Source organism: Anopheles merus, chromosome 3L (genome assembly GCF_017562075.2).
Source record: "Anopheles merus strain MAF chromosome 3L, AmerM5.1, whole genome shotgun sequence".
NCBI classification, from domain to species: Eukaryota; Metazoa; Arthropoda; class Insecta; order Diptera; family Culicidae; genus Anopheles; species Anopheles merus.
Genome location: NC_054085.1, coordinates 38758203 through 38770176, shown reverse-complemented (window position 1 = coordinate 38770176; position 11974 = coordinate 38758203). Strand labels below are relative to the sequence as shown.

General features: G+C 48.9%; 1 protein-coding gene across 1 annotated transcript; it reads right to left on the bottom strand.

Annotated features, from left to right (window-relative positions):
- Window positions 1-5165: 5165 nt before the first annotated feature.
- LOC121599290 (enhancer of split malpha protein-like) lies at window positions 5166-6338 on the bottom strand. Its single transcript, XM_041926999.1, has one exon. It carries the CDS (start codon window positions 6155-6157, stop codon window positions 5606-5608), a length of 552 nt encoding a protein of 183 aa, XP_041782933.1. The 5' UTR covers window positions 6158-6338; the 3' UTR covers window positions 5166-5605.
- Between the last annotated feature and the right edge of the window lie 5636 nt (window positions 6339-11974).

Here is an 11974-nt window from a genome sequence, read left to right as displayed (position 1 = left end):
CACGAGACGGCATGCGGCGCAAGCAGGCATGGATCGCCCGGCTGGCAGTGGGTGATGTCGGAAGCGGTTTCTTCTGTCGTTGGACTCGAGCGCGCGCGCGCTCGCGCTGATACAGCATGCGCTTGGACCGACAACGACGACGACGCAGCACGTGTCCGTTTGCGTAATGTGTAATGGCGTTTCGATGGCCGACTAGATGAATTGGTTTCGTGGAACTTTATGGCACGAGTGGGTTGCTTTGGCGATTGGGTGTGGTTGTCGGGTGGAGATTCTTGAACATGGTGAGCAGTTGTTGTGGAATTTCCGGACTCGTTGAAACAGGTTGGTTGGTTGATATGGTTCGACTTCAAATTCTATTATCTGAAGGAAGCATCAACAGTACTTCTCGTAGGCAGTGTTCTCAGGACAAGGAAGACTTGTTCTTGATGAAAAGGATTTACATAATTTTCAGTAACAACTAGCTTATGTTTAAAACCCTTTTCTAAGGTTCAAATCCTTGTTTTTAAAGTTTTATAAAGCTTAACGCATACACTGTTTTAGTAGAACTATCTATTCTTCTACAGAGTCCGTTCAAATTTGATTAAAATTGACTGATTCAGTTGTAAATGGTTTTTGGAATCATGCAAGATGGTTTGAGCGATGTACATTAAAACGGAAATTAAAGAACCAACGGCCGCTTTAGAGCCTCTGTATGAATCTGTTAGCCGGAGATTCAATCTGTGCTCTAAAATCGTTGCAATTATAAACGTCCAAAGAAGCCTAGCTCACGGAATGACGAATATTTGAAACATCTTATAGTTCCTTCGAGCTTACAGCTGGTGCACCTGGAGTAAATCGAACGATTGCCCAAAACGGATAGTCCTTTCCCTTGCGGCTGCACAAACATCCCTTCTAGCTTTTCCGACCAAAGACGCATTGCTTTGCGCGAGTGTCTTAGCGCAAGGAAAAAGGTAACCAGCATAATGTATTCCCTAACCAATGCAACCATCACACCAATTCCGATTCCTGCCGACTAAGAAGTAGAATCCCGTCCGCTAGGAGTTCCCTTCCTTGTTTTTTCCTCCTAAAACGGACCCCTCCTGTTGACCCTTAGCGCGTGGAATGCTTGCCGCCAGCCAGCCCAAAGGAAACTTCCCCCTATCACCCCATTCGAGGGCACAATTAAGCATTCCTAGCGGCAAGAATGCTTGATGCAAACGCGCACCGGCGCACGAGGCTCTAGCGCAGGGGGAAAAATGTCCGTTACGTCCACGGCTGGGGTGCAGCCCGTGCGTTTCGTCTGCACAATTCGTGCGCACACGCGAAAGTCAACGTGCCGGCGGCGATAGTGTGCAAGGCTTAGGGGGACTGCTCGGGAAGACGGCGAGGAAGAGGTCATAAGAAGCGACCCTTCTTGGGCAGAAAGTGTGTCTAAACGTGCCAACCAGCATGCGTGCCACGATAAGCGGTGCAGTAGCGTCTAACTTGGGGGAATTCTTATACAGGGGAAAGCTCCTGGAAGGCATCGGAATGAGGGATGAGCGTTGGGTTTATAAATAGCAAAAGTGTGAAATGAAAAAAAACGTTAAAAGAAACTGGAAAGCCTGATGAAATGTCTGGAAAAACGGTTCATACATTTTAAACATTTTTTCCCTCACCATGAAACAGGAAAAAGGGGATTAAATTGTAAAAAATATGATAGCACCAAAATTATATATAAAGGTAAAACCTCCACATAAAAGCTGACGAATTTCAAACATTAAACAAGTAGAATGTAGAATAAATAAAATTTGAAGCAAACACCAAAGCAAAAAGAAGCAACAAGACAACAATCCAATTAGAAATCGATCGCAACGAAAACGGCCGACATCAAAGAAAACAATGCAAGCAATAACCACGCAACGATTTAAATATTTGCATCTCCGACCGTGGCGCCAGCCGCAAACGCGCGTGCTACAATGCAACCCCGATTTGCCCGATTGACAACATTGCGTCTCGGCAGCATGTTTCATCATCCCTTTTCTCCGGCCGGCGCCACCGCTGCCCCAATGCCGCTATCTTCCGCTTATCGTTTCCACCGCCCAACAACACGCCGAGAAGCGGTGGAAGAGACGAGCGCAGAAAAAAGGGCCCCGGTCAGAGCGATTCATCAATGAACGGCGGTAACGACAGCAGCAGCAGCAGCAGCAGCGCGTGTTTATTATGATTCACGATCAAGTTACTCTTTCCAATCCACCGCCATCCACACGTTGCATTTCAACCTCTTTCTCCACCAGCCAGCAGTTTGTCGAACGCATCCATCATAGGGAGGGTGGTGGAGAGTGTGGCCTCGTCCGTGCTCCATTCCCACCACCCTGGGGGGAGTTATTTTGCAATGCCAGATAAAAACGCACAACCACGCACACACACACACACACTTGCTGAGAAGGCGCGGAACGTGTTCGTACATGTGCCACCATCAGCGGAACCGCTCGTAGCATAAATAAACGGCGCAAGAGAGATGGAATGAGCAGCAAAAAAAACAAAAAAAAACAACGCAACATAACAAACAACCCTGATAAAAAAAAACGCGCGCGCGAGCACACACACCCTTGCGGCGACCGTGGGACGAACGTGTGCGCGGCCCCATAGAGAAAGAGCAGGGATACGCCACCTCGCCCCAGTAACGGCCGATGACGTTCCGAGCCCGGCCAAGCTCCGAAACTGATCCGATCCGTGGGAAACGGCGGCAGGTGCAGACCAGCGAAATGATTTTCAACGCTCTCCGTCCGAGAGTGCCTGTTTTGCCTCCTTCTCCTCTTCGGCTCCTTCGTCCGTTTGCAGTCCCTTCTTTGCACGCTCAACTTCTCGCACCAACGCACACCACATGTGGCGGAGCTGATGATGATGATGATGATGGTATGGTATGGTCCGATGGGCTACTACGCTCTCACGGTCTCTTCGACGATGCCAGTACAACAACAACAACAACAACAGAACCCTTAGCAGAACCAGAAGGCACGCAGAGGGTGAGAAAAGGGACGCAGCAAAGGGATGCGCGGTTTTTGGTACGTGGCGTATGTGTTTTTATTATCGCCCGGCCCCGGTGGTGATCGGTTTTAATTGGTGTGCGTTCGTGCTGCTGCTGCTGCTGCCCACTGGTGTTGCCCATTGTTCCCTTTTAAGAAGGAGGGTATGGTGGGTAGCACCCGTGTTTATCGTTAGGAGTGTCGGGGTGTCCCGAAACTCGCTCGCACGTGGGACTGGCGCGCGAACGGCGCGTTTAGCGTGCGCGTAGGGAAATGATGTAACCGCACGATCATGATTAGCCACCCAGCCGCCCAGTTGTTCGTGTTGTTGGGAGTTGTTAGATTGCGCTCAAGTGTGTGCGCCACTGGTTCCGGTCGGTGCTTTCATTCACGCAAGCAGGGCGGGCGTACGAGTGGCGCTTAACCGGCACAGTAATTGGACGGGGAATGTGTGCAAACGGTTTATTTATCGAGGGGTTTTTTTGTTGTTGTTTTTATGTTGTTATGCCGTGTGTTTGTCGGTAGACAGGCGTGCCGTTACATTAGCAATATTAATTTGCTAAATTCCTTAATTGTGGGGTTTCCACAACACTTCCACAGCGGGATTTTATGAATTTAGAGGATATACAGGTGATTAAGAAAAAAAAACAATAAAAAATATTAATCTGGTACTGATTTCTTACAAAGCTTTCCCATTAGCAGGTTCTCGTGTTGTAATGTTTATTGCGTTATGAGCCTACCAAAAACACACACACTTGTAAGGGCGAACGGAGCCAAAAAAGGGACGCAGGATAATGGAGCTATCCTAATAAGCACTAAAAACATTTAAAGCCTCTGTTTGTCGTCATCAGCGTTGTCGTCTTTCGTCGGTTCTAGCTCAGGTGCTCTTGCGTGGAACATTATTAACGCATATTTGTACTTTTTGTGACATGCTTTGTCACTTAATTGGTTCATTTACTGTTGCAGCAATGTTCTTAATCATTCGACAGTCGATTTGTAGGTACGGGCGCTGAGGAGCGTACAAGTCATTTAGCGGAACACAATTAATAAATATTTTCTCCGACCAATCAAATTCTAAATAGTCTCCAATTATTCACTCTTTTACCTTCAAACTACAAAACAAACTGATAATAAACGCTTCAGCATCGGTTCCTCTTCAAACAGCATCGATGATGCATTCGTTCCGAGACCGGCAAATTATCACTGTCAAAGAGCACATGCACAAACATTTAACGTTTTCGGTTAATGCTTTCCCAAACACACACACACACTAGAAAGATGTGTCCCCGCGGACTAGCCATTCCGAGAAAATCGATTACGACCCAGTAACAGGCCGTTTCCGAAAATCCTGTCAAGTGCATTATGCACGCATGAACTGCGGTAATGGACGATGTGTGGGATGTGCCCAGCTACAAAGCATCCCAAAACTAAAAAAAAGGTCCTTTTTGTTTTCTGCAGGACCTTCTCGCTCTTCTTCTCCTGCCTGCTCTATCCTTTAAAATTCCAGGAAGGATTTGTCGTTGCCTACAAAGAGCTTATTTCCAGCCCATTCCGGCTCTTGCCTCGTTTGACCAGGCCCGCCCTAAGTCTAGGAGTAGGATTTCACACGAACAAGCGCAATAAATGCCGCCGCCACTGCCTACAGGAACATTCCTGGAGCGATCCTAGAAACAGCGGGAAAAGGACTCGAAAGGAACACCGGCAAAGCACACCCTGGAACACCCAGAAAAATTCCAAGAATATTGTTTACCATTCCAATAGGATTCCGAAAGCCTACTGGAAACTAAGTAGAATATTATATTCCGATTGGCATTGTGTAGTAAGAATTCTATCATCAATTACTCATAAAACTTAGAGCATCTCTTAACGCTCATTGAAGTCTTTCTTCTCATTAACCTGCCACAAACAAAAGACACCAACGAGTGCGATGAAGAGCAATCGTATCACAACAAAAAACGCGTTTGTTTGTAAACAACCTGTTGCTGCTGCTGCTGCTGTTGCTGCTGTTGCTGCTGTTGCTACCGAGTTGAACTTCGTGTACAACCAATAACATCACAACAACCTGTTGCCCCATTATTCCCGTTTTCTTCCCAATTTCTTTCGCCCAATGTTTTTTTCGTTCTCCCCCAATCCCCAATCCCCAAGATCAGTAAAGAAAGCAGTAAGAAGTTGTTTGTTTTTTGAGGCGTGTTTTGTATTCTGTTAATATCATCTATCAGATTTTGCTTACAAACAAAATTGGAAGACACATTGATTATCATCACAATGCTGGAAGACCGTGTTTGTTTTTTAACCCTACTATCACAAGATCACGAAAAAAAGCTAACGGACCCTAAACTAAACCTATTAAAGCTGTACCATCATCATCATCATCATCGGTTTCGGCTCCCCATGCACACATTCTTGCTAGACGGGCTGCAAGCAAGACGGTCCGAGGAATGGTGCGCGAAGCACTCGGAAGAGATCGTGAGTTTTGTTGTTCCGCTGTTGCACCGCCACGTGCTGGCAAAAGAGAGCCCCAACACGTTGGAGTATCACTGGCGATTCGGGGTGCGATTGCTGCCGGGCGGTTGCTGAGCGGGTTGGTTGGTTTGTGCGGCTGCCCGGGTTGGGGCACCTTAGGCTTGGGCCCAACGGTCGGCGTACGCCTGCTGGGCGTACTGCTTCTCCTCGCTGTAGCAGTGCGCCGGCTGAATCAGATCCTCATCGACCTCGCGGGCTGGCATGGTCGTCCAGAAGAAGGTGCCGGCCTCGGTGCGGGCAAAGTGTACCGGGACGTACAGCTCCTCGGGCAGGACGGGCTGCAGGCGGAGCTGCTGCTCCTCGAGCACCAGGATGGCGGCGTCGGTGGCGTGGCACTGCTCCAGCTCGGCGACCAGCTCGGCTTCCAGGCGCTCGTTGGCGGAGTTGTCGTAGTCGCAATCGTACTCGTCGATGTAGCTGATGATCGAGCGGCGCTGGTCAACCTGTGCGTGGTGGGACGACTTTGCCGACGACTTGTTGCTCTTGTTGCTCTTCAGCAGCGTCACCAGCGGCTTCAGGATCTTCTTCAGCCGGTAGACGGCGGACGATTTGGCGAGCTTCTCGCTGTTGTAGCGGTTCTCGTTGATGCTGTTGTTGCTGTTGCAGACGGCCAGGTTGGCGGCGTTGTTCACGGCGTACGAATGCATGTTGTTTGTTTTGTTTTGTTTGTTTGCTGACGTTATCACAAGGTAAACTTCACTTATCACACGTTGCGCTTTCGCAAGAAACTGGTTTTTCGAACCGTTCGAAGTTGTTTGTTTGTGTGTAAAAACGCTGAGTCGTTTTTATCGAACTTGCGTTGCGTTGTTCGCTGTTGAGCTGATCGAATGCGTTTGATGTAGAATTCGGGCCCGACCGGGCCTTATATAGGAAACCGACCCCGACCCCGACTCTTTCCACATGTCGCTTCCACGCCCGCCCGCACATCCCATGCAGGCAAGTGAACGAGAGCGAACGGCACCAACACAAGCGCAGCGGAAAAAACGGACGAATCAGGACACGCCGTTGCAGGCAGGTGTTCCCGCTTTCCATGGGAACCGAAAAACCCAGCAAAGCAGCAAAGCGAAGGGAATCTGAGTACGGAGCCGAGAGCGAAACAAACAGACGACGAAACAGTGCACACAAGCGAAGGGGGAAGGGAAAGAAAGGTCGAAAAAAAACACACACAGAACCGGACTAAATCCCTACCAAAAAGTGGGTAAGGGGAGTGGGCTGCAAGGGACGGCACGGACCCTTCGGGCTGTGCATTGCCGGGAAAGGACCTGCACGTAATTCAATAACACACATACACACAGCCGTAGGTGGATTGAGGGTGCGGACACAAGTGCGGAACGTTGGGGTGGAGAAGGATTTCGAGCAAGCAGGCAGGACCAAGCGCAAAACCCGAGCCTCGGGACCGATTTTTCGTGAAATCGTGGGAACTCAAATCTTTTACAGTTTCCCACAGACACTTTTTACACTGAAAAAGCAGCCTTTAAAAAGCGGGCAGATGGCTAGCGAGGGTGATTATATTTTCGGTTAACGCTTCGTTCGCTTGTTCCCTTTTTTTGTTGGGGGTTTGGTTGGTTTGTTGCTGACTCTCTTGCGCGCGCAGGATGCTGCATGCTGCTGTTCGCTGTTGATGCTGTTCAACGGCGGCGGCGGCGGTGGCGGTGGCGGACTAGGAAAAATGATGGGCGAGAGATGACGAGAGCGAAAGGATCGCCTGGGCGGAACACGGAAGATAAAACCCATCGCAACATTAAGCGCTCAGGACGAACACAACAACAACGGCGCACAATCTTGCTGGCTCGATCTTGTGGTGGCAGGGGCAGGGGCAGGACCCCGGGAGTCCTGCGATTGTGTTGTGTTTTGCGCTATTCAGAGCCTGGGAAAAATTCGACGATCGCGATCGTTCCTTCGGACCCATGAAAAACACGTGCACTTTGTCTTCGAAACGAAAACGGATCGACCCGTCCCTCGCTTTGCTTCTCCACTCCTCTCCACCCCAGGGTATGTGTTGTTGTTTTGAGTATGGGTTCCGCTTCTTCCCCTTCCCTTTCCTCCGTTCCTCCGTTCCTCCGTTGCACCGTAGCCCTTGCCGGGTTTTCATTCATGATCAATTAGACTCCTTTTTGGCACAGCGATAATCATTTACGGGTGTTATTTTCTCTCTCCTTTCTTCTCCAATTCGAGCGGCTTTACGCATCACACAGGGAGGACATTCTTGCGTGTTACTTTCGTGGAGTGCTCTTTCTCTCGCTCTTCCGCGCACACCGTATTTTTGTGCATTTTATTTTTGGTTAATTTCTCATCGTTCAACCGGTAATCGAATGGAGCGTTTTCGGTCAGATTTTGGGCTACTGGTGGGTTTAGCCTGTTTTTGTGTGTGTTGTTGTTGTTGAGCTGTATTCTTTTTTTTTGTGAGGTTTTTTTCCCTGTCTGTTGTTGCGCTGGAAAATGGTAATGTATAACAATTTGCTGGTTTACGAGTTTCGGCTGTTGTTGGTTGCAACGGCTTTTTTTCCTCTCTCTATGCTTTTTTTATCATGCATTCATTTCTTCGGACCGATCCCGTTTCGAGCTATCGAGCATTATCCTTCGAAGCTCCGAAGTAGCTGGGAAAAGGGAAGACTCCGGGAAGTGTTTTGGTTCAGGCCAGGGGGTTTGTTATTTTGCTTCTCCACACGGCACACAACAAACTCGGAAAAGGATAAGCGTTCGATTCCCAGGATTCACTGCAAGTGCACGAGGCGAAGGATGCAATCATAATGTAACTGTGCGGGGTTTTGATTAATTTTCCTGTTGCTTCCCACACACCAACCAACCGACAGTTCCCAGGACATCTTCGGGGACTGTCTGAAAGAGCCGAGCATAAGGACTAACGCTAAAGGACAAGTGTCCGAGCTCATCGGCCGTCTCGGAGATGGTGGGAACGTCTCGGCTGTTTATTTTTTCATCCACACCAAGCTGCGTGATGCTTTCTCACGTAATCGATTATCCCATTTGCCGTATCATTATCCCTGCCCCAGTTCCAGGGGACAGTTGCGGGAACAACCTTTCCCATCGTTCGTTTATCATCGTTGGTCCATTTGATGCATTGATACGTTGATTGAAACCAAATCAACAACAACAGTAAGGCGGGGAGGAATTGAGACTTTTCACACACCGGCTAACGAAGTGCGTCTGTTTTTCTCTCATTTCGTTTTCCCCCTAACGGAACGACTTGCCCAAGGGGTGCACTTGCCCCCGTCTGAGCGGGAACAGGGAATTCCCTGCCGTGAACACGTGCTTATGTTTGTTGGTGGGGGAAAACGGTTGTACGCGACAGGTTTTCCCAGGACCGTATCGCAGGCAAAGCTGAGCTGAGGTGTAAATTCCAGCACACTGGGGGTAAAGGAAAGGTTCACTTGTTTCTTGGTTCGAGTAGTTGAAGGATCAAGGGATTAAGTGAAGGGTGAGAACTTCTCGGTGGATTTCAGTTCGCTTGGGAGGAAATCCATTTGGAAGGCGTTTTGGAGATAACATGTCCGCTTCGAGTCGTTGCAGAGGAGGAAATAAATATTGTATTTTATTCATTTTTGTGAAGATTCTAAAAACCTTCCTTTTTCTATTTCTTGATATCTCATATGTAATGTGTTTCCTCCTTCTAGCAACTCTTTTCTCCACATAGTTTAGTAAAAAATAAGGGTGACGTATTGGTCATGTGAACTTCTTCTTCTTCTTCTTCTTTGGCACAACAACCGCTGTGGGTTAAGGTCTGCCTGTACCCACTACTAGAGTAAGGTAAGCTTGGCTTTCAGTGAGGTATTGTTACCATAGCAGGATAGTCAGTCCTACGTATGGGGGCACGGTCTATTCGGGACTTGAGCCCATGACGGGCATGTTGTTACGTCGTACGAGATGACGACTGTATCACCAGATCGGCCGGTCATGTGAACTAGTAATATAAGAGATCCTAGATCAGTCGTAGCAGAGATGTAAGTGATCGTACACAATGTAATCCCAACCTAGAGTCAATCGTTCAATGTGTTTATCTGTTCCACCTAATGTTGTCAGCTACTTATGACCCCCACAGTAGCATACCTCTTCTAAGCCAATATGTCAAAGCTATATTTTTCATAGATAATTTAAATCCTCCAAAACCCCCCGCCAAGCCAATCATAGACCAAGCCCCAGGCAACTGAGATTATTTACGAGACGTTTCAACACCAGTTCCACTTGTTCCGAGGTGTCCCGGCGCATTCCCCGGCGCATAATGAGCCATCTGTAAAACTATCTGCGTTTCTCCCCTGCCAGGCACGTCCGTGGAAAATCCCAGCCGAGGGAAAACACCGCGTGCTTCCCTACGTACACCCAATCCTGGGAAACAATCACTTTCCTTTCATGCGTTACATTGCTTTCGGGGTGGGAAACAAGAAACGGGCGTAACAAGTGAATATGCAGATGCCCACGTACACGCATGTACGTGCCATCCCCGAGCCTTATCGGTCCCAGTCCCAATAAAGTTTACAACCCAACCCAACATCCATCCATTACACGCCAGTGCTTTTCCCAATTAATGCCCAATTGGTGTAAGCGACGAACGTACATACACAGCTGTCAATATTTGGTGACCCACGCTGCTACACGTTAGCCTAGGCGCGTTGATTAAGTGCTCTTTAGCCCAGCATTAACCCCGAGCCAAGCCCCCGAGCCCAGGATGAGAGGGAAGAAACTGCCAACAAATCACGTCCGTCGCGGTCGGTGTCTCGGGTCTCGGGGTCTCGAAACCAGCCAGAATCAATTGGTTCTGTGCCAAACGATCCTCCTCCCGCTTGCCTTTTGCCGTCGAGTTCGTGTCAAGTGAAAAGCTAACAGTGTCACCAGCGTTTCCCCCTGTAGTCACTGTGTATGTGTTGTACAAAAATGCATAAATTGTTTAAACAATTTTCCTTTCCCCTGTTCCCTTGCGGCTCAAGGATGTGTAAACACTCACCGACCGACCGGGAATGGTGGGAAAAAAACATCGTTCACCAAACACAAAACGCATCGCAAGCGATGCAATAAAAACAAGTTGACAATTTAATGGCCGTGCACAGTGCACTATTGCCCGGCGAGGGTCGGGGTTTACCCAGCTCCGGGTTCGGGGATGGAGCGGAAGAGCGTAGCGGCCTAGCTTGTTCGAGCCTTCCTCACGTCTCCGGTTTTGTAAGGATTCAAATTTGAAACAAACCAGAAACACGAAAAAGGCAGAATCCTGATTGAAGCGTCCACCAGAGGAACCCAAGAGGAGGGAAGCAGGGAGCAAGGAAGGACCGTATACCGCAACCATAACCGTGCAAGGACCGCTTCACGGGGGGTTTTTCCCGTCCCAATTTACACCCGCACTAATTCTGTGCTGAGTGGTGAAACTTTCCCAGGCTTCGAGGCGAACAAGTGTTCGTTTGCTTTTAGCGTTGCCCTATTATCCTGAATCGGTCCCCTTTTTCCCCTTAACCGAAAGGAGGCAGCAAGAGAGAGAGAGAAAGAGCAGGAGGGAAAACGCCCCGTAGTCACGTCTCTCGTTGTCCGTCGTCCGGTGTGGTTGTGATCCTTGTTGATCGATGTTTGCCCAAGTATCCCGTCCCGAGGATCCCTACAATCTTATCCTACTTCAATATGTCCATACACACACACACAGGAATTCATTCCCTGGGTCCAAACCCTTGGAGGTAATTCTATCCGTCGCTGTCGGCGTTGAGCGTTGTTTTATGATGTTTATGTCTAGGTCTGGCTTTTTTCGGTTCCTCTTCCCTAGTCTCCTCACTGTTTTTATTTGTTTCCTTGCGTTTGCTTTCCTTACTGGCGGTCCGTTTTTCCATAGCGTTCTCCGGTTCACCCCCTCCTCGGTCTCGGTCAGCTTTGGGGAAGGAGGTGCAGGAGGACACGGCGGGAGGAAACCGAAACGTGATGAAGATCGTTCACGGCCCTGCAGAAGGGAAGATCTAATAAGGAGTAATAAGGGATCGATGAGCACAGGAATCATGTTTCTCGCTTGCGGACCGAAGCGGAAAGTGGACGCACGGAGGACAGCAACAAAGGCGAGCCCAGAGAAAGAGGAGAACAGTACAAGAGGAACCTATAATAAAACACTGCCAGCGGTCGGAACACGGAGGACGGATTTTTCGATATATTTTCCCACACTTTCATTGAACACGTGCACGCAGTTAAAAGGATGAACGGTGCGAAGGACGGGAGAAACCGAACGGTACAAAAGTATATATTTGGTTATGTGTTTGTGTGTGTGTTTGTGTATGCGGCACCACCGAGGACGGGACGAGAGTTTGCGGTGATGATAATGCTGCTTGCGGTGGTCGTCGATGCATCGATGCAAACCTCAAACGGCACAGGGTGTGCAGTACAGGCAGTCCCGGTGGCTTTACATTGGGCATTTATTTTAGGGTGCAGTATCGGTCGGGTCGGGAAAAACCTGCTGAAAATGGTGCTGGAATTTCCTCGTTCGG

Excerpts from the sequence above, each read along its gene's own strand:
- LOC121599290 (XM_041926999.1), bottom strand. The coding sequence starts at position 6,157 with ATGCATTCGTACGCCGTGAACAACGCCGCCAACCTGGCCGTCTGCAAC.